General features: G+C 37.8%; 2 protein-coding genes across 8 annotated transcripts; one reads left to right on the top strand and one right to left on the bottom strand.

Annotated features, from left to right (window-relative positions):
- Positions 1–1,425: 1,425 nt before the first annotated feature.
- Positions 1,426–14,558, bottom strand: arfgap1 (ADP-ribosylation factor GTPase activating protein 1). Of its 7 annotated transcripts, XM_014002042.1 has the most exons (14): positions 14,376–14,558; positions 13,165–13,235; positions 12,127–12,236; positions 11,787–11,958; positions 10,691–10,791; positions 10,508–10,594; positions 10,310–10,424; positions 10,163–10,219; positions 10,022–10,054; positions 9,878–9,907; positions 8,162–8,218; positions 5,696–5,755; positions 5,090–5,145; positions 1,426–4,978 (listed from the first exon to the last, which is right to left on the bottom strand). In XM_014002042.1, the coding sequence occupies exons 2-14, from the start codon at positions 13,222–13,224 to the stop codon at positions 4,636–4,638; spliced, it is 1,281 nt and encodes a 426-aa protein (XP_013857496.1). In that variant the 5' UTR covers positions 13,225–13,235; positions 14,376–14,558; the 3' UTR covers positions 1,426–4,635. The 7 variants fall into 7 exon arrangements, with proteins under 7 accessions (XP_013857496.1, XP_013857499.1, XP_013857497.1 ...); XM_014002045.1 differs by lacking the exon at positions 5,696–5,755 and having other exon boundaries at positions 5,090–5,139; positions 14,376–14,557; XM_014002043.1 differs by lacking the exon at positions 9,878–9,907 and having other exon boundaries at positions 14,376–14,557.
- Positions 14,559–15,134: 576 nt separating this feature from the next.
- Positions 15,135–16,854, top strand: rh50 (Rh50-like protein). The gene has a single exon (XM_014002041.1). The coding sequence runs from the start codon at positions 15,202–15,204 to the stop codon at positions 16,645–16,647; it is 1,446 nt and encodes a 481-aa protein (XP_013857495.1). The 5' UTR covers positions 15,135–15,201; the 3' UTR covers positions 16,648–16,854.
- Positions 16,855–21,352: the final 4,498 nt, after the last annotated feature.

Here is a 21,352-nt window from a genome sequence, read left to right as displayed (position 1 = left end):
GCCCTGCTCCCCATGGTGGAGAGGCGGGCAGTGGGTACTTGGAGGTTTAGGGAAGAAGAGGATCTGAGAGAGCGGGAGGGAATGGAGATGTGTATGAGGTCAGACATGTAAGGAGGGGCAAGATGGTGGATAGCTTTAAATGTGAGAAGAAGGATTTTGAAGACGATGTGAGTTTTGACTGGGAGCCAGTGGAGCTGCTGAAGGACTGGGGTGATGTGGTTATGGGAGGAGGTTTGGGTGATGACGTGCAGTCGAGTTCTGGACCATCTGAAGCTTATAGAGGGATTTGTTGGGGAGGCCAAAAAGGAGAGAGTTGCAGTAGTCGATCCGTGAGGTCACAAGACTGTGGACAAGGATGGCTGTGGTGCGGGGTGTGAGAGAAGGACGGAGACGGTTGATATTTCTGAGGTGGAAGTAGGCAGACCGAGTAATATTATTGATGTGAGCAGTGAAGTAGAGAGTGGTGTCGAGGATGACASCAAGACTCTTGACCTGAGGGGACGGGGTTAGCAGAGTGTTGTTGATAGGGATGAGGAGATTATTAGATTTTGAGATGGAATTTTTAGTGCTGACAAGGACGACTTCTGTTTTGTCACTATTCAGCTGAAGGAAATTGTCTGAAAACCAGTGACTGAGTTCACTGAGACAGTCAGAAAGGATGGAGGGAGGGTGTGCAGAGTTTGGCTTGGTTGACAAGTAGAGCTGTGTCATCGGCATAACAATGGAAACGGGTTGCGGAAAATGTAACCAAAAGGAAGGAGGTAAGTTACGAATAGAAGTGGTCCAAGCACAGAGCCTTGGGGCACGCCGGTGGAGATGGGGGATGACTGAGAATGGAAGGATTTTATCTGGATGATTCAGTGCGGTCAGAAAGATAAGATTTGAACCAGTCAAACGCAGTACCTGAGATGCCAATGGATGTGAGTCTGTTGAGAATAGAATGAGAGATCGTATCAAAAGCAGCACTTAGGTCAAGAAGGATGAGGATGGACAGGAGACCAGAGTCGGCAGCAAGCAGAAGATCGTTAGTGATTTTTATGAAGGCGGTTTCGGTGCTGTGGTTGTTTTTATTGCAGGATAAAAATATGTTTAGTCTTTCAGCTTCTTTAAATATTTGTTTGGACATGTGTTTTGAGGTTTTGTGTAATGCTATACATTAGGTTTAAAAAGTTGCATTTTAAGTGTGGACTTTAAATTTCAAAGGTTCCTCTCTTTTACCAAGGTTCAGTTTTATTTACTTTTTCTACTGATAAAAACATAAATCAAAACTTAAAACTAATGGTGTTGAAGTCCAAAATTAAATACAGCAAAGAGTTTTGTATAAAATAAAAAATAAAGCACATATGAAGTCCAGAAAAAAAAAGTTCTGCACTCTTTGATCCTGACGCTTCACTCTTATAAATAATGATCGCATTCACACATTACTTCACATTACAGTTTTATTTCACACTGAAACCAAGTGTACAGGAAAGCACGTCCACAGCCTCAGTGTGATCAGATAACACAGGCTCGTCTCTGAGGAATGCTGCTGGTGAAACAAGCACACAACTGCACTTAAAAGTCACAGAGGAAACAACTCCGTATGGTCAGCTCCACTTTAAATATCATGCACAACATCAAAAAATAGTATTTTGACATATTTAGTTTCACAGACAAACAGATGCACCAGATCTCAGATGTTGAACAGGCACAGAAACAGACTGATTCCTGATAAGGAAAAGTTTTAAATTAAAGAAACACCAGTTTCTTTTAATGTAGGGTAGGGGGAAAAATGAAAAATGTATATAAAGACGAGTTAAAGTCAACCAAATCACTGATGCATTTGTCATTTTGCTTCTGAATCTAGAGTAGTTGTACGTCCAACAACACATTCATTAAATGAACAGTTATTTTTAGAACTATTAAAAACAAATAACTAAGTTTTTCATTTTTTAAAAGGAGATTTTACAGAACGTCTTCCCTTCGTCCTTGAACTATTTGTGTAAATTCCAGTATTAAATAAGGAAACAGAGAATCTGTAAAATGTCAGTAATAGAGGCAAAGCTGTGGTTCATCGTTTACCGTCACCCCACAGCATAGAAAACACACAGGCAAAGTGTCATCAGTAGGAACAGAAAAATAAGGATATTTAAGGCTTTGAACACTTGACTGTACATTAACACAACAGCAGGGTTTCAACAGGAGAAAAGTTACAGGAGTGATTATTTTTTTAACGCAGCACAGCATTGACACTGAAAACACATCAACACTGAAGGCTCAAGTTTGAGTTTTTTTCCCCTGCCCCAGACACACAAAAAACCCACACAGATGTTTAACAGGAAGAAATGAACTCCACATGAAAACAACACTGAGAAATTAAGAGGCTGTAAAAAAAAAAAGTTTTCCACTCACAAGCCAGACTGTGAACCAAAACTTTCTTAGAGGTAGAAAATGAAGCATGGAGTGAATCATTAAAACGTGAGCACGGTGCTATTTTTAGCCATTAAAGCCAAATGAACACTGTAAAAATGTTAACAAGTCTGCTCTGACACACTGCTCCTCCAGCCATTCTGAGACTACAGCCTCTATGTGTCAAACAATCAACCAAAAACCAAGCGTAGTAGTGTAGTTTTATTTTAAATAAACTTATTGCTTTAAGGGAAACATATATCCAGATTTTGACCCATACAAGCCAAATCATTGAGTTGGTTTTAAACAGCATTACAGGGAAAGAGGTGTTCTCAAATTTTATTAACTAAAAACCCTAAAGTAATTCCTCTGTTTTTAACAAACACATTCCTCCATGTTGTGACAGGTTTATAACACAGCTGCTCTTTAAACTGAGAGATGCATTAGGCTATCAGTTTAGTTCACAACTATCAAAGAGCAGCAATCCTCATGAATAAATCCACCCACAGTTCAGATGTGAAGATATGGCYGAGGTGAAGAGAGCAGCTTCAGATCTAATCAAATGTACTATGACGTTTTTCAGCTGCGTTCACAGATTCACAGGCTTTTACAACCGTGTGGTCCAAACTTGGCCTTCATTCTGAATTAAGGCTACAGCAAAAAGTGTCCATGTTTTGTTTTGTTTTTTATCAGCAATATTATATCATTTTTACACATGAATCATTCAAAAGGTCTACATTGTGTCGTAAAAAAATAAACTTTGAAAAAAGGAAGATGAAGTGTATTGTTCGAGAGAAACAAAAATTTATCAAAAAAATAAAAATGTCAGCTGAAGTAAACCTGGTTTTAACCACTTCATGTTAACTGTGCTGAAAATCTGAGCTTAAACTTGACCCAGCATCTTTAAGTTTATTATTATTTTAATACACAAAAATTGTTACCAACTTCCAATAAAAAGCAATTTATAGTGTCTTGTCTTTAGAAGATGAGTGACAAAAATCTATACTAAAGTTATTAATGACCACAAAAAGTGAGTAAATAATTAGTTTTTAAATTTCAATCAGCAATTTGATTAAATATGTGCATTTACAAAATAATAATTTAAAGGTAGCAGGGACAATTCAGAACTAGATTTGGAATTAGGTGGAATTTTTATTTGTAATTGTTTTATTATTAGAAAAATAAAATCATTGGGACAAACTGTTTTGCTGGTTTGTTATGGTTATAAGGTGCTCTCTGATGTTCTCTAAATGACTAAATTATTGATGGGACATTTTTAGAATAAAATCAGTAAATCAGACACTATTTAGTCAAACCTTTTTCTTTTTATAAAGTGTGTAAAAGTGAATCCTGTTAATTAATAACTGCTTTACTGAAATATGTAAAATTCTGATTTTTGTGCAACAGGGCAGCAAGTTTGTTGGACATAAATTTGAATGATTTCAAGGATTTTTGTTCCTGCATCTGTGTCATTTAGTAGCTCTTTGATGATCCTAAATTCCATGACATGTCTTTAATAAATCTATAAAAAAAATAGAAAAATCAACACTATATGAAAATCATGTAGTCACAAATTAGATACAAATCCACAGATGTTTTAATTAATCGTAAACAGTTTGTTACAATGAATTTGTTTTTTTTAATATTATTTAACAGAACACTGACTACAGGCTGGAATGGGTGTTATAATCTGTCAAAAAGGCTTTTCATAAATCAATTTTACAAACCGTGCAAAAGATCTAAAGGGCCTAAATCTGACTGAACACAAACAGCTTAGTTAGTCGTATTTACAATGATTCATATTTACAATAGATTTTTCTCTTTCATGCATCATTATTTGATGTGCTGAATTAAAACATCAATATCACTAAACCATTGAGACATGAACACAGAATAACTCACCTTTACAAGTTTTATATTTTGGGCAATTCATACAGGAAGTTCTCATCTACACTCATTAGGTTTGATTTATTATGATGAAGGCAATTTATAATAAAATATAGCTCTGGAAATCAATATAGTTTTATGGTGTTTTATTTAATGAGCTCAACTCAGTTCTGGGTTTCATTGATTGTTTTTGAAGAAAATAGGAAAATTCTATTTAAATGCATAAATAGGAACTAAGCTAAAGGAAGTCTATTCCGGAAAGCTCTAATGGAATGAGATGAACAGAGGAAGAGAAAGAAGGAGGCAGTGAAAAGGCCAAGAGGAGGAAAACAAATGAGATTATGTATGTTTGTGAGGCCACTACCAGCCTGCGGTGTCCCAGCTTTCCTCGGCGGCTTTTGAAGGACTCTTCTTTGTCTTGCCGTCCGCGTTCTCCCAGTTGTTGTCCCAGGCTTCCCAGCTCTCCTCTGTGCTGTGTTTGTTGTTGGACACCGCTCCTTCAGAGCCCCAATTGTCCCAACTGTCAGAGCTCTTCTTCGCCGAATTATCTGCCATGGTCCAGCTGTCACTGCTGGGAGATTTCTTCTCCTTTAAGGAGCTGTTGCTGCCAAAAGTTTCCCAGAAGTCCCTCGAGACGGCCTGGCCAGAGCTGCCTTGGTAGCCCTCAGAGGCATCCATGTTCTGGTAGCTCTCTCCACCAGATCTGAACACACAAAAAATATATATAAGATTCCATCAGGTTGGATCAAAATCACACAATATTTTAGACACGCATGTCAGAGTTGAGCTTATTTTGAATGAAGATGTTAATTACCCATCTTGTGGTTTTCCAGATATCAGATTGGTCAGTTTTGCACCTGCTCCCTGCATCTAAAAAAATAAAAAATAAAATTAAATAAATAAACAAACCAAGTATTTCTAGACCTAAAACAGAACTAAGTTAAAAATAAACAAAACCCAATCAAAACTAGTATTTAAAATGGTATGATCACCATAAAATTCAATATTTACAACAAATAGAAAAAGTTAGCAAATTTGGTTTAAACAAAAACTGGATTCTGTAATAAAAACATTAAATAAATGTTTTAAATAAAAACATTTCTAAAGGTTTTAACATTACTACATCATGACAGCTTTCAATGGTGTACTCACCACCAGAATAATAATGGCAGCAAGAAAAACAAGAGATCACATTGAATTAGCATCATTTAATCTTTCATCAACACTGCAAAACCAGTCTCCTGAGATGGTTTCAAAAAAAATTAACTAATAATTTAAAAAAAAAATCAAAAATACTTCCTCTGTCGTCACAAAGAGTTTTAAATTACTGGTAAAATTAGATAAATATTCGATCCGAGCTGTGTCGTCTCACTCAGGAGGCTGGTTTTGCATCTGTACGGCAGAAATCTGCCCATCCTACCTTGTTCGCCAGCCCAGTGATGCTGACCGCCATTTCATCTAGCAATTTGCCATCTTTGACCTGGACGAGCCAAATTATTGTTAAAAAAACTTCTTCTTTTTTAAATAAAATGCTTTGTTCAAAATTGGTTTAGTAAATAAATCAGATTGTGAATATTAATTTCTGAAGATGAGAAAAGTGAGCGTATTGTTAAAATTACTGTTAATTCACAACACAAGAAGTGAGACAGCAGCAAGGCAGTTTTTGAAAGCACACATATGACAGATACATTTAAGCACTAATGCCAGCTGTACATTAGAAGACAAAATCTTTTTGTTTTAATCTCAGTCACTGGTCATAAAAGGGAACATGTGACCAATGAGATTGTCTGCTTTTGTAATAAAATGAAAATTTAAAACCACTTCTAAGACAAGGCCTTTTTATTTGGATTCATGTTTTTCTCCACCATCTGACTGGATTAGAAGACGAGTCCAGCAGCTGCTCACTTGACAACCAAAATTTAAAGTTGCTGCGCAGAAACATTTCTGTGGAAAACACTTACCAATACCTCAAAAAATGGTGACATTTATTAATCAGTTCAGAAGAGAATCCCAAAACAAGAAGCCTTTGTAGAAGCAGAAGCAAAGACAGATCAGCCCTTCTGACCACCCAACACTGAGGAAGTCACTCTGTTGTCAACAAAACTGCTTTGACAAATTGAGAATTTCAAAATATAACAGTGTTCTCTATAAATCATCACCCACAGATGTCATCAGATCAATTCTGTGAATCTGGATCAAGATTTGAATTGATTTCATGTGTGGGGGCTGGATGCTGTGAAAGTAACTGAATAGTTTTATTCCCATCAGTAAAGACGTTGAACAGAGCTGCTTAACCGGTGAGTGGTCATACTGTTATGGCTGAACTGTGTCTGTTTTCTAACGAGAAGCTGCTGCTCGTCTTTTCTTATGTTGGCAGAATTTGGCAAGACAATCTCACAAAGTACAAAGACTCCATTTTAGTTTTGCTTGATCACTAAAAGTTCCCAAGTTCCAGTTCCGATAAGAGAATTTAGATTTAGTTGCTTGACCAGTTTTCAAAATTTGAATCACTAGAAAAAAAAACATATATTTGATTGTAGACATTTTGGAAAATACACATTTATGAATTTAAAGATAAATAAAGCAAATTTTATTATTAAATGCAGTATTTTAGTTTATGATTTAAATTAAACTATAAGCTGAGACAACCATGGACATCCATGGCAGGAKCTGAGCTAAAACCATGGGTAAACTGTGACAAACACACATTGGAGTGTAATGCTCCTCTTGTGGTTTGTTTCAGCTCTTCAGTCTGTTGAAGGGTTGTTTTGATCAAAACATCCCCTGAATTCAATAAAGAAGACTCCAGACCCATGTTTGCCCCTTGTCTTCAGTCAGCTCTTTTAAGTCTGAGGCTATGATTTTCTACTGGAAAAGTTGGAGGGCTCCTCTGAGTCAGGGGGCAGTATGTGCCTCAACTACAGTTCAAGTATCTTGGAGTCTTGCTCACAAGCGATGGTAGGATGGAGCAGGAGATGGATCAAGGCCTCGTCTACAGTAACGAGGGTGTTGTTCCAGTCCATCATAGTGAAGGAGACTGGTCTGCCTCTCACTTATGGGATATGGAACTTGACTCAAAGAACATGATCCCAGATACAAGCTGACTAAATGAACTTCCTCTGCAGGAGGGAAGGGCTCAGCCTTGGAGATAAGATGTAGGTTATCCTAGAGGGAGCTCGGTGTGTAGAGCCTCTGCATCAAAAGGAGTCAGGTGATTAGGATGCTTCCTGAACACTTCCCTCTCAGTGTTTTTTAGGCACATTCCCCAGAGCAGACACAGGAGTCACTGGATGGACTATACAGTATATACTCTCAGGCCTGGGACCACATTGGAATCCCCCAGGAGTAACTGGAAAATGTGGCTGGGGGTCTAGGTTTCCTTCCTAGAACTGTTGCCTCCACAACCCAACCACAAATAAGCAGCAGAAAATTGATTAATCTGGTCTTAGAGAGTGAGTCTAACTTTTTTCTTCCTGAGAAGTCAACTAATCCTAATTTATTTTCTATAAAAACTGCCCTTTTACAACATTTAAAATCATAAAGAAGTGGAGGTCCTTTGAAAAGCAAACTTTGCAATTAAAAGCTGACAGCGTGTCAGAAGATCACAGCTATTATGAATGTTCAAAACGCAACTCTCAGATCACACCGACAGGTCACAGCTACGAGAGACTTTTCTAGAAATCTCTTAATTTAGTTCCTGACAAGTTGTTTTTTTTTTTCCATTTAAATTACAGACCTTGTCTTGTAATGTAAGCTGGCAAAGAGGAAATAAACTAGCATAGACGAGCAGCAGAGAAAATAGCACATTCACATCTGAAGCCGTTTCTTTTTGTCTAAAGCACTGCATCCCACCACCAACTTCAACAACTTCAAACATCAATGTTACCTTTTCTTGTGTAGGTTTGATAACATTCTCATTTAATGTCTGTCCTAACTCTGTGGCCTAGTTGGAAATCAGAGAGGAGAGTCCACTTGAATAAAACAGAACTTCAACATTCACACTGGGGCAAAACGTTCCTTGGCTGCATCAATAAACAGAGCAGTTCTATTCACAACAACAGAAAAAGCTCTAGAGGGTGTAATGATGCAAAATATTTAGATTTCTCTGTAATGTGTTTGCAACATTGTCAACAACTAAAGTGTAGTTTGATTAAATATACGCAGATTTTTATGATGTACTCATAATCAAATGTACTTTGAAGAGGAAAAATAGCTTCAAAGAAAAATAATATACAGTATATAATGTGCTTAAAACTTTTTTGTTAATCCATGTTGGTTTATAAATAAATCTTAACAAAAAGGTGCCACTTTACCTAATTTCTGTCTCATAAAACAGTGACTTCTCAATTAATTTATCTTTTTATATTATCAAATAATATTTAGGGTTTTTAAGAGCTGGCAGAATGGTGCAACAGAAATAATCTGGGGCTAAACACCTCCAAGACATATTTAAYTTCAGGAGGCAGAGAAGGGACCACACTCCTCTGACCATTACATGGAAAAGGTGGCTTCCTTTTTAAGGACCTACATTTTAGAGGATCAACACATCAGCACTGGTCAAAAAGGCCCAGCAGAGACTCCCTTTCCTGCAGGAGCTGAGGAGGAATCATCTAGAAAGAAACTGCTGGTGTCCTTTTACCGCTCCAACATAGAGTCTGTGTGGTTTGCTCTGCTGCAAACAGGAGGGCCCTGCAGAGCGTCATCAAAACTGCAGCCAGGGTCATCGGTTGCCCTTTGCACCCCTCTGAGGACATTGCCAGCTCCTGCTGCCTCAGCAGGSCGGAGAAAATTTCCTYTGAACCTCCCGATTCTGGTTAAGCTGCTGCCCTCCAACAGCCGGTTCAGGTCCTTGACCTGTAGAACCCACAGACTGAAGAACAGTTTTTAATCTGTGGGTCATCAGAACTCTGAACACGGCTTAACAGAACTAAACTGATCCATTTGACTTGTTTGACTGTGTTTTATATCTGGTACCTTTGAACTATTTGTCTTTTCACTGATTTGTTGATATTTGTTTGTGAGCACCATTCAGTGGCAGCCTTTCAATTTTAATCATGCACTGTTGTGTGATAAAAAAAAAAAAAGATATTCATTCATTCATTATTTCCTAACAATAACAAGACTTCTTTAAAGCTAAAAAGTGAGAATTCATTCACATCAAATTTTTCACCCATCCCTCCTCTTTCTGTTTTTCCCCCCCTCTTTCATCAACGTTGTGCCTAATACAACACTGTGGAACTAAACCGAAATGTTTTGATGTATTACACTCAATTACAACTAAAAACAGAGGGGGGGAGTCATGCATGAATGGATGGATAAGCAATTACAAATGAAAATTAGGGATCTACCAGAATGCATCTAATGTCACAACACAGCTTCAGCAGCCTTTAAAAATGATTCATGAACTTAAAATATCAGCACCAAGACAAGCAGTATTTGGTTTTCACGAGCAGAAGCATGTGAAGACAACATTCAACAACATGCTGTAAAATGTTTATAAGATTTTTTAAAAATGTAAGCTAACACAAATTTAAAAGACTGAATGCAATTTTTTAAAAAAGTGGGGGGAAAGGGGACCATGCATCTATAAATGACTTTTTACCGGTTCTGGTGGGGCTTTATAGCCCCTTAACTACATCCAGAGAGGGCAGAAAGATATTAGTAGCAACAACGTTATCACAAGTTCAAAGGTTGCGCAGTGTAATAAGATAAGTTTACAAATCAAGGCCACAATAATAACTCTTACCTTTAACGTTGCTTGGTTTGCTAGTTTTGTTGTCTGCAAAGTGGAGGAAAAAAAATATTTAAAGTTTTTAAAAGGAGTTCTATTTTCACCCAGAGATTGAAAAAATAAACTCTTCACTTGTTTTGGTTTAGATAAACTCACATTATCTTTGGCAATAGAAGCAAACTTGCTGGCTCCAACAGTGAAACTGCTCCATCCCTGGGTGTAAACAAAAGAAATCACCATAAATACACAACAAATATAAGAGGATCTAATAAAAATCCAGCAACAGCCGGCATCATGACCTACTGAATAAATTGACGACATAGCATTGTTCAGGAAGTCTTCGTCTTTTTTCTCCGGCGCCACCGTGTTGCCAAAACCAACGTAACGATTCTCCTGGTTTCCACTGTAACCTCCTCCACTGAAGAAACCGTTTTAAAATCAGCTTAAAAATAAACATTAAATACTTGATATGCAGAAAACAATTATTTAAACTCAACTAACCTCTGGTAAGAGTTAACGTCGTCAGACAACCAGTCCTCAAAAGCTTTGTCGCTAGAACTTGCTGGGTTCTGTCCAGGTCCTCCAGAGCTGAAGTCAGAGTTTAAACTTAGATGTGTACCAGCAGCTCTGTGTGTTGATTAATACGAGCAGCACTGGTTTGTTCAAATATTCCATTTTACTTACCGATGGGAGGTTGAAAGGCTGGTCTTGGCTTGAGGGGGTGTCCAGTTCTTAGCAGGAGACGTCTCAATGGACCACTCCTTCCCCTCGGCTAAAGTTGCAACCTGTTTATCAAACAAAGTGTTAATTCAAAGAGTATTTATCTAGTTGGCTTAAATATACTTAAAAAGAAGTTCTTTCTTTAACTCGGTTTAAACTTACTTAACGAAGCTGCCTTTATTCTTTTATAAACAAGCAGTTTATTAATCTATAGTAACCAGGGTTCATGCAGGTTTCAGTAAGTTAACCTTTTCAAGACTTTTTAAGACCATTATGACTGACATTTAAGACCAAATTGACACATTAACAGAAACATTCAAATGGTCCCAGAAACTGAAACATGGAAACCTTTTATTGCTGTCAGTTTAACTATTAAAGAATAATTAATTTTAATACAAGAACACTAAATTATTTTAATGAAATGATCATATCTGAGACCTTAATATCGACTGATGTGGACTGCTTCCAACTTCTGCAAAAATCACTGATTTCCARCCAAGTCTTATTGAAAAGATTCTCTCTCATGTTTAAATAAGCAGTGAACATGACTCTTGTTTTTTGGGTGGGTGAATAAGCCGCTGTATTCAGGGGGGTGTAGCGGCAAAAAGGTTGAAAACATGGAAGTAAACTGTGCCGTTTTTTTGCCTGCAGTTATCACAGGATTTGTAGTTTATTTATATTTTTTGTGTCACAAAAAAAAGGATTTGTAGTTTAACCACATACTAAGACCAGCAGCAAACTTAGCACTTCATGAAGACCGATTGAGTCAACCTCTGATTACAGCTCTTTACTCTGCTTATTTATGCAGCCAACTCTACTTGGGAATGATCAAAAGTAAAAAAAAATTAAGACTTGACAAAATAAAATGTAAGACCTTGGATGAAAATCTGGGCGTTTAAGACTTTTTTTAGGCCTAAAATTTTGATTTTCAAATTTTACACATTTTAAGACCCTGCATGCACCCTGAGGAACAAATAGACTTGTTAATACATGGAGCTACTGATGAAATTTAGTCTAACATGTTTTAAATCTTCTAGGTCCTAAACTCTGTGCATCTCACCTTGTCTCTGAAGAGCGCAGCTGCTCGGCTGTTGTATTTCTCCTGTAAATTCCAGTTGGGGTCATAATCATCTTGGAGTTCGAGAAACAGGCGAAATTGGCCGTTTCCTCCAGCTTTCATTTTCTCCAGCTCAATATCTTTCCACTTGTCCATGGTGACAGAGCGCACAAAGCTGAAACCAGGAGAGGAGAGACCAATCAATGTCAGAACGGGTTTGTTTGACAAGAAAGAAAACATTTTCTAAGCTATCAGAGCTTTTCCAAGCTACTGATGGAAAAAATGGAAAAAATATTTCCTAACTTATCCATGTGAAATTTATTGTGCATTGAATCTCGCCCACCTGAGATGGACCCCCAGGCCTCTGTGTTTTCCAGAACACTCGAGGCAAATCCAAATGCCGTACGTCACACTGACCCACTGAGGGTTAAAAGCTCCGCACTCGAAACACAACTGAAAAGAAAGCAGACACCAGACACTGATTAGTAAGTATATACAGTTTGTTTTAAATCATGTTGACTTTGTAAATCCTTAAAGAAATATTTTGTGACATTTGTGATTTAATTTATATTATCATTTTTATTAATTAAACATTTATAAAGCCATTTTTTAGCAATACATATGCTTACAGATGACTTGCTGCAACTGCCAACGATACAAGTCAACCTAGAAAATTKTCTGTTTATGATTTTTTTTAATTAATGCAAACAAAAATCAAAGGACCGGGGAATGATCGTCTGTTTTACTTTAGACAATGGTTCTTAAACTTTTTCTGTCATGATCCTCTTTTTGGAGAAAGAACATGTTCCATGCCCCACAGGCTCCAGAGAGAAATAGCAACAATGTGTCAAGTATTAGAAAGATAGATCTTTATTGTCATTGTTCCGATGTACCATGAAATTGAGCAGCAATCCTTAAGGTGTCTAACCACAATAAAAACACATACAAAAAACAAAAATTATATTAAAAAAAAGCATTCAATAAACTTACACAAAAATAAATTTGTGAGGTATAAAACATAGAACAGATTATTGCACAGTCCCCAGATAGCTTCAAAATTACTGTGCGTGTGTTTGCAGCATTCAGTTCCTGTACATTTCTTGGGATAAATCAGTTTTTTATTCTGCTTGTCCTGGATGTGATGGATCTGTAGCTAGTCTATTCAAGTAAGCATAAGAATAATAAAAATGATAATCCTTCTTTTCCTTTTTCTTTGAACAGTTTGTTGTTTGACTTAAATGAAAAATTTCTTTCATTGACAACTGTAATAAGGTTTGAGTAATTCAAAATTCAATTCAATTTCAAAAAAACTTTTTGATCCCAGAGGGAAATGGCTCTAAGGCAGACTTTCATGTGAAATTAAATCACTGCAATAACTTACATTATTCTCATCTTGGGTTCTCACTTCCTTCAGAACTCTTCTGGTTCTTGGACTCGCCATGACGACCCACACTGAGAGAATTTGAACAGATCTTCTTTTAGGACAATAGTTAGCATCAGAAGCAAACTATATGTTAAGCAGGACAATTAATAACTTCAACTGAACACAGCCAGCACACTAAGGAAAATAAAAATAAAAAAATCACGATATTGGTCAACTTCACTTTGTGAAAATAACCACATGGATTACAATAAGAGATAAAATGTTAGTTTGAAGATGCAGCCTGAAAAACRGGACCTGCTCCACAGACAGAAGACTGACATTTTTTCTCGCCTGGAAAAAGAAGGAGATCAACTAGAAGAAGGAAGTCGGCCAAGTTTTCATCAGATCACAGGCTGCTGCTGATAGTTGGAGAATGTTGCCTTATATAATAATTCAGTTTTCTTTAAACAGATATTGCCAGCTCCTCTGAGGGAACAAAAACTGTAGCACAGATTGTCTACAGCACTTCATCCTGTTGAAAAAAATCAGTTACCATCAGTCATAAATATTAAAAACTCAAACTTATAAGTCAGCAAACAAAAACTCACTTCTTATTACAAGTCTTGGATAAAAAGTGGGAAAAGTCCAGTCTACCTGGTGGAACATGTTGCCATTTGTACAGTTTTCCTTTTCTATCTGCGATGTAATCTGGTTTTTCTTCAGTGTTTCTGTACATTTTAAAATGTAGGCAGAATTCTAATAAAGTCCCTAAATATGTGAGCGGCACACATCTCTTCCATGAAAATTTAAATGAGACAGCTAAACAATGAGAAAAGTTTGTGCTTTGGGTGAAATGCTGGTTACATTTTATTAAAATAAAACACACTTTACGTTGTATAATACCTCTAAACAAGGCCTAGAAAAACAATGACTAAGTATTATTTGGAAAATACTGTCCAGAATGAGTATCACTTCACGAGAAGGAAATCCAGTTATTCTGATGAGGATGAGCCCCAGTTTGTAGTCGTGTCAGGTTTTTTGGACACGACAGGCTTTATTATACAAAGATAAACACGAACATTTAACATACAGAAATATGGATCCCGCTTAAAACATTGGGTCATATTTGAAAGCGGATTTGCCAAATGGACACAAAATGAAAAGAATATTAATTCGGCTGCACTGATTGATTCGCGGTGCTAACATTAGCTAAGCTAACCTCCGATTACCTGACTGAGACCGATGAACAAGAAGAAGGACGCCGCTTTCAGACTCCGGAGGCACCGCTGAGAAACTCCACCAACACCGAGGAACAGCAAAGGTCGGGCTGTCACAGACCGGGTCAGACAGACACAAGATGGTTTAAAGATGTTAAAAGCCGGTAGACATGTTCCTGTTTGCATACGTTGGCAGAGCAATGCATCATGGGAAGAGACTTCTTCTTTCAAGTTTAATCTGAGGCTGAAAACCGGTTTTTAGAGGAGACTCTGCCGCCTGCTGGACAATAATGTTACTACAGGCATGTCCTAGAAATATAGAAGTAGCAAAAAAAAAAAACATAATTTTTGGGGAAATTTGGCATGATGCATTATGATGCATATGATTCTACCCATTTTGTCACATAACTGGCATATTTTATTTTTAAGTGGCACTGCCAAAGTAAAGCAGGAAAAGGTGACAAACAGAACTTGCACAGTATCATGAGATGTGAATATTTGAGTGACTCCCAGAAAAAAAATCAGACTATTTCAAAGTCGCTTTGAATAAAGTCTTGAGTTTTTGTTTTTTCCCTTCTTTGAATCAAATGTGTTTTCAGAGATTTAAATCGAGATGTGAAGAAAAACTTCAGGACAGATAAGGTTATCGTGAAGAACCTGGGGGATTAAAGTGCATCTCCGCCTCCTGTGCTGACCTGTTAAATAACTTTGTCCTCCTTCCAGACCAGGAGGATGTTTAACCAGTGCTATAAGCTGCTCTTATCTTGACAGAATCATATAAAAGGCGCGTTGCAGCAGACAGTTTAGTCTTTTGTCCCTGCTTGACTTGAGCACCAAGATGAGCAAGTCAACGAACTTGAAGGTGCGGTTACCGGTGTTGGTGTTGGTATTAGAGGTGGTGATCTTAGCTCTCTATGCTGTCTTCGTCACCTATGATGACAACACAAATGCAAAGCTGCAGAACAACGAGACCGACCCGATGCAGAACTCCTTGTATCGCGATTACCCATACTTCGCCGATGTGCAGGTGATGATCTTCATCGGGTTCGGTTGTCTCCTGGCCTTCTTCCGTTTCTACGGCTTCAGCGGAATGGTCTTCAACTTCCTCACAGCCACGTTCACCATCCAGTGGGCCATCCTCATCCAAGGTTTCTTCCAGTTTTACCACGACGGTAAAATTTACCTGGGGGTGATCAACCTGCTGAACGCAGAGTTCGCCTGCGCCGTGGTGCTCATCTCATTTGGCGCCGTGCTCGGAAAGACCGGTCCCGTTCAGCTCCTGGTCATGGCTCTGCTGGAGATCCCTGTCTTTTCACTGACAGAGTGGGCGGTGCTGAAGTACATCAGGATCAACGATGCAGGAGGCACCATCCTCATCCACATGTTTGCTTGTTACTTTGGTCTCGGGGTGACGTTTGTGCTCTACCGGCCGAGTCTGAACAATGGTCACCCTAAGGAGACCACAAGTTACCACTCGGACATTTTATCTGTGATGGGAACGCTCTTCCTTTGGGTGTTCTGGCCTTCATTTAACTCTGCCCTGACTTTTAAAGGGGACGATCAACACAGAGCAATCCTCCACACCTTTATAGGTCTGAGCTCATCAACCATCACAGCCTTCGCCCTCTCTGCCGTGTTCCACAAGAGGGGTAAGCTCACGATGGCAGACATTCAGAACGTGACGCTGGCAGGTGGTGTGACCGTGGGAGCTTCTGTGGACATGATGATATCTCCTGTAGCTGCGTACGCTCTGGGCGTCATGGGCTGCACCGCATGCTTTTTCGGTTACAAGTATCTAACCCCGTTTTTGGCCCAGCGCATGAGGATCCAGGACCAGTGTGGGATTCACAACCTCCATGGGCTCACAGGCCTCATATCCTCCATAGCCGGGATCTGCGCCATTCTCCTGGCCTCCGAGGAGACCTACGGGCCCAGCTTGTACCAGATCTTCTCCCACCGCGCTCCACCTGAAGGAGATCCCAAGCTTCTGGAGCTGCAGGAGCTGATCCCCGGTTTGAAGCCGGGCCTGGGTCGCACCGCACAGGAACAAGCCCTCTACCAGGTGGCAGCTGTGTTCGCCACCATCGCAGCGTCCACAGTGGGCGGGCTGCTCACCGGGCTGGTGATGAAGCTGCCGTTCATGGCTGCRCCGTCTGACGAGGACTGCTTTGACGACGAGCTGTTCTTTAACACGCCCCCTGACTTTGAAAGTGTGGACGCGCTCAAAAACCTTATTAGCTTAGAAGAGAAAGAAAAAACAAGTTCTGTAAACACCAAAGTTTGACATGTAGAGCCTTTTGACTGTGTCAGTTTTAATGTGTTTATCATTTTTACACTGTTAAATTGTGGGGTTTTTTATTTGCATATTTTTCAACCTAATCTTTGCCTTGTTCCTGTTTTACAAAATGGACATTTTTTCTTTTTTTCTTTTTTTCTTTTTTTTACAGTTGAATGCTCTTCATTCTGCAATCTAATAAACCTGTTCTATACATTTTCGCTTAGTTTTTGTTTTTTAATATGTTGAATACTTTTACTTTACTCCTGTTCTGGGTTTTGCTTTAGCTGTTCTTGATTAACAGTCAGCCTTCTTTAGCTTGTTCCCAGCCTTGATTGAGTTCATTTTGCCTTCTGTCCCGTCCACAGACAAGCTGCAAGCATGCTTTTATCCTAAAGGTCCCTAACTGTTTGGTCTAAAGGTTATGTGCAATTAATACCTTGCCTGTTGTAGATAGCATTTTAATTGTTGGGAGAAATAGAGGTTTTATGTGACCAAATCAACAAACTAGTCCATGTAGGACCAGGAGACTGTTGATGCTGCAACTCAAATCTACAATGTTTTTTATAATAATTTWCGAGCAGCAGCAGCCAGCTTTAGCTCTTCCTGCATAAATATCAGACTATTTCTGCCAGAATATTTGTGCAAGACAGTACTGAAAACAATGGAATGAGTTATAAAAGYGTATATACAGCCAAAGGAACCTAATACTGAAAGTGTTTAGCTGGTGCTAAAAAAAACWTTAATTTGTTTTAACAACCCCAACATAAAATTTTACAAGCCAACTGCTGTGAAATGTGTAAAACTATGTCTCTGATCCAATCAATTATTTACTACCCAACCTTGTTTCATTGAACCTTTTTACACATTGTAAGTGTTGGAWAATACATGTGTTCAAATTAACAGCACGGGAAGTCAATAAAATCAGTTTATCGTCCTGAGGGTTGAGYAAGACTTTTAGGGCCTTTTATTAATGATAGGATCAAAAAGACTCTCATCTAATCATGAAGAATGCAATATACGTATATACAGTATATATACAGTATATACYGTATRCATATATATAAATYAACGTTATGGCAGATTAAACAGGTCTGAATCAGTGWTTACAAAAACTTTGATAATAATGTTCTTACAAASTTGTGCAAGATTCTGAATCATTTCTAAGAACACTTTAGAATAGTTTTGACTTTTTATATCATTTTTTTAATAGACAGATCTTTTGGTAAAATGTGCAGTTTCAGATTCATGTGTCACGCGATGCAAAGTTCTTATAAAGCTGCAGAAAATAAAACATTTTGCAGACCGTTTGCAGAAGGTTTTGCCCATCCGTCACAGGAAAACATGAAATTCACAACCGCACACACTCACACACCACGGCTATTGACCAGTTACCCCAACGTGCATGTGTTTTATTTGTGGGAGGAAATTAAAGTAGAAAAACCCACAAATCCCCAAAGAGAACCTATAGGTGCTGAACATGCAGCAGTAATAACTATACAGATGATCTGAAAGGATAAAATTAATCTTTTGACAAAAGGTGACAGATTCATAAATCAGTCATTTTCCATCATATTTCCATGAGCAAAAACACAATTATAGCAGCTTTTTACACACTTTGATGTTTTAGAAACTCATCGAATCCTAATTTCAGAATCGGAATTGACTTTATTGTCATCATAATTTGCATTACAATGAAATTGTATTTGTTGCTCCAAGGTACATTGTTTTTAGACAAGATAAAATAAAAAATAGACAGTAAAATAAAATAGACAAGTTAAATATAATAAGACAAAATGTACACTATACAAAAGATAAAATAATTTCTATACATAAAAATGAAGAATAAGGAAACTTTACAGAATATACTCCTTAATTGTTTGAAAATTGCACATGAGAGATGTTACAATTTCTGAAAAAAATATTAGTTATTTAATTAATTAGCTGTTGTATTTTAARCATTACTCTTGCAGAAACCAGGAGGAATTCATAATCAAACAAGTAGAAAAGAGTGGTTCTAACCCTCCTGCTCTGTTGAATAATCACTTTACAACTTTGCTATCTACAAAAGCTTATCACTGGCTTTTTAACTGTTACGGCTGCCAGTAAATAAGGTTATGTGGTAAATAGAATGTACAGTCTAAATGTCACAACTAAAAACGTTCTATAAAACTGAGAACTGAGAAAAGTGGTATTTATATGTGAAAAAGTGTTATTTTTACTGGGTTACAGGTTTAAACTGATGTTGCTTCAGCTTCTGATGTGGTGGAGGAGAAATCTTCAAATGAAAAAAAGTCATTGTCAGGTTTTAAACCTATATGGATGTCAGTGAAAACTGATTGAACTAAAGATTAGAGCTGAATGTGAGAGCAGGAATTTATTGCACCATCAGCTGAGTCAGCACTTTAGGTGTCAGGTCCACAAGAGCCTCTAGAGGAGACTGTTGTGTCAGTTAGAGCAACAGAGGTGTAATTCTTTACCTGCTTGTTTGAGTCTCTACATCACATGTGTCAAACACAAGGCCCGCGGGCCACATTGACTACGGTGTGGCCCGCCAGGAGGGGTCCCCTCCCAAAAAGAAAAAAAATTTTTTTTTCTTTTACTAAACATGAAATTTGTTTCTTGTATCAATGCTAAACTTTAGATTTATGGTTAAATGCAACAAAATTAATTTAGTAAAAATAAATGAAATAAAAATAAATTTAATAAATTCCTGTCTCTGAGCTGTTGGCTTGAAGTAACTGAGCAATTTAGTTGGATAGTACAGTACTAATGTCTGAAAATAAGCTGCTTTAAAGTCACCATCAAACATAAACTAAATCTGCCATAATGCAGCTACTCACTAGAAACTCATCAGTGAGTAAAACTTCTTCATTTTACTTTTAATAATGTTTCTGTATTTATTACATATTTAGTCAGTTGTACACTTAGTTCTCATCAGTGTTTAAAAGAGGTTGTGTTAAAACTCTGTTTAGTCAAAGTTAAACATGAAACATCAAAGTTCATTACAAGTGGCCCTTCGAGGGCCATCCTGACGCTCATGTGGCCCTCGGTGAAAATGAGTTTGACACCCCTGCTCTACATCATTTTAAACTGAATGTAAAGAAATAGTTGAAGGATCATGTGTGTGCATTTATTGATTTGATTTTTTGGCTGATTCACTGCTAATGTTGGACATTTTAATTGTTTTTATTGTATTGTATTTTAAAGATTGTAAATGACCTACTATTTTTTTAACTTGCTGTCACTCTACTGTACCTCTGCCCACAGAGACAACAGATTAAAATAGCTTGTAGCTGTGGCCTGTGCATTAAATATATTGTGCAATGTCCCTTTTAAATTGTGGTTGTGGATGTGTATATGTGTGTGTATATATGTTTATATATGTGCGTATGGGTATATGTACATGTATCTGTTTAAGTTTGGTTGCTGGGTGTTTGTTCTCTTCATTTGCTGATGGTCAGATGTCAGGTGTGGTGTCCTGTATGTTATTTGTGTTCATTTCACATGTTGTGTAATTTCTATCGGTTTCTCTCTTTACAGTTCTTATATTTCTCTTTTACTTTTTTTTTTCTTCCTTACTAAAAAAGCGACTGATGATACAGAAATTAAGAAACTAACAATCGGTTTTGTTTTCTACTGAAGTGGCCAAACAAAATAAAAATAAAAATTTAAAATTTTTAAAAAGTAACGCATGCTAGAACACACATACATATGTAATAAATAAACTTTGTTATCATTAAAGTAAATACCATTATTGCTGCTGATGATTGCTTTTTGAAAAATCAGTGTGGCTGTTAAATAAAGTCTAGACAGTTTCCTCAGTAGTTTATAACTGAGTCAATAACTCACATTATTTAAAAAAAGACTAGATGAATCACTCCTAAACAGAACAATTTATTTGTACAACAGAACAAAAAAGAAGCAAACATTTTTACATCAAAATACCTATCACTTTCTAAAAATCTGTACAAATGGATGTTGTCTGTTACACGTGAAGACAAACATCACCCTCTCGTTGTGACAGATCAGGACATTTTGATCGGAACGTGAAGGTTCTCCTCTCAGAGGTGGTTGGCGTACTCCTCCGCTTCGTCCGTGGAGTCGATGATTTTGGTTTTTTGAGTTTGTACAGACGCGTACAGCTCAGACACGGTGGACACGCCTTCTGTGGTGCCTTCTTCTCCTCCTCCTCTCTCCGCCTCTGCTGGTGCAGCTGAAGGAGCCACCTCTGGGTGGGTCTGTGGAGAGATGTAACCCGACTGGGGCCTGGGGGCCTTCAGGGTCAGGTTGGCGTAGCAGTCCTGACATTTGGGCTGAAACAGAAATGAAGAYATGTTGCAGTGTACAGAACGAAACAGGGTATTCTATCACATGTGCATCACTTCTCTATGAGCTTAAGACCTTACCTGTGAGTCTGGACTGACTCTCTGTGGATTCCTCAGAGACGAAGAGCTGACTGATGGGTGAAGAGGAGCAGCTTCTGTGTACAAAGGCTCACCTGTGGACAACAGATTCACTGTAAATAGCTGTACCTGTGAACACATATTACACACACAGAGCACTTACCTGAAGGTGGGTAGTTCAGGTTCCCATATATTGGATTCTCTTCCATCTGCCTTGAACTCAGTCTGAAATATTAAACAAAAACAGATAAAAACTGAAAGTAAACTTTTGTTCAAACATCAGCTCAGATTTACAGTGTTTGGTTTAG

The sequence above is a fragment of the Austrofundulus limnaeus genome, unplaced genomic scaffold, assembly GCF_001266775.1.
Source record: "Austrofundulus limnaeus strain Quisiro unplaced genomic scaffold, Austrofundulus_limnaeus-1.0 Scaffold11, whole genome shotgun sequence".
Classification (NCBI taxonomy): Eukaryota; Metazoa; Chordata; class Actinopteri; order Cyprinodontiformes; family Rivulidae; genus Austrofundulus; species Austrofundulus limnaeus.
This window is presented reverse-complemented; position numbering and strand designations above follow the sequence as displayed.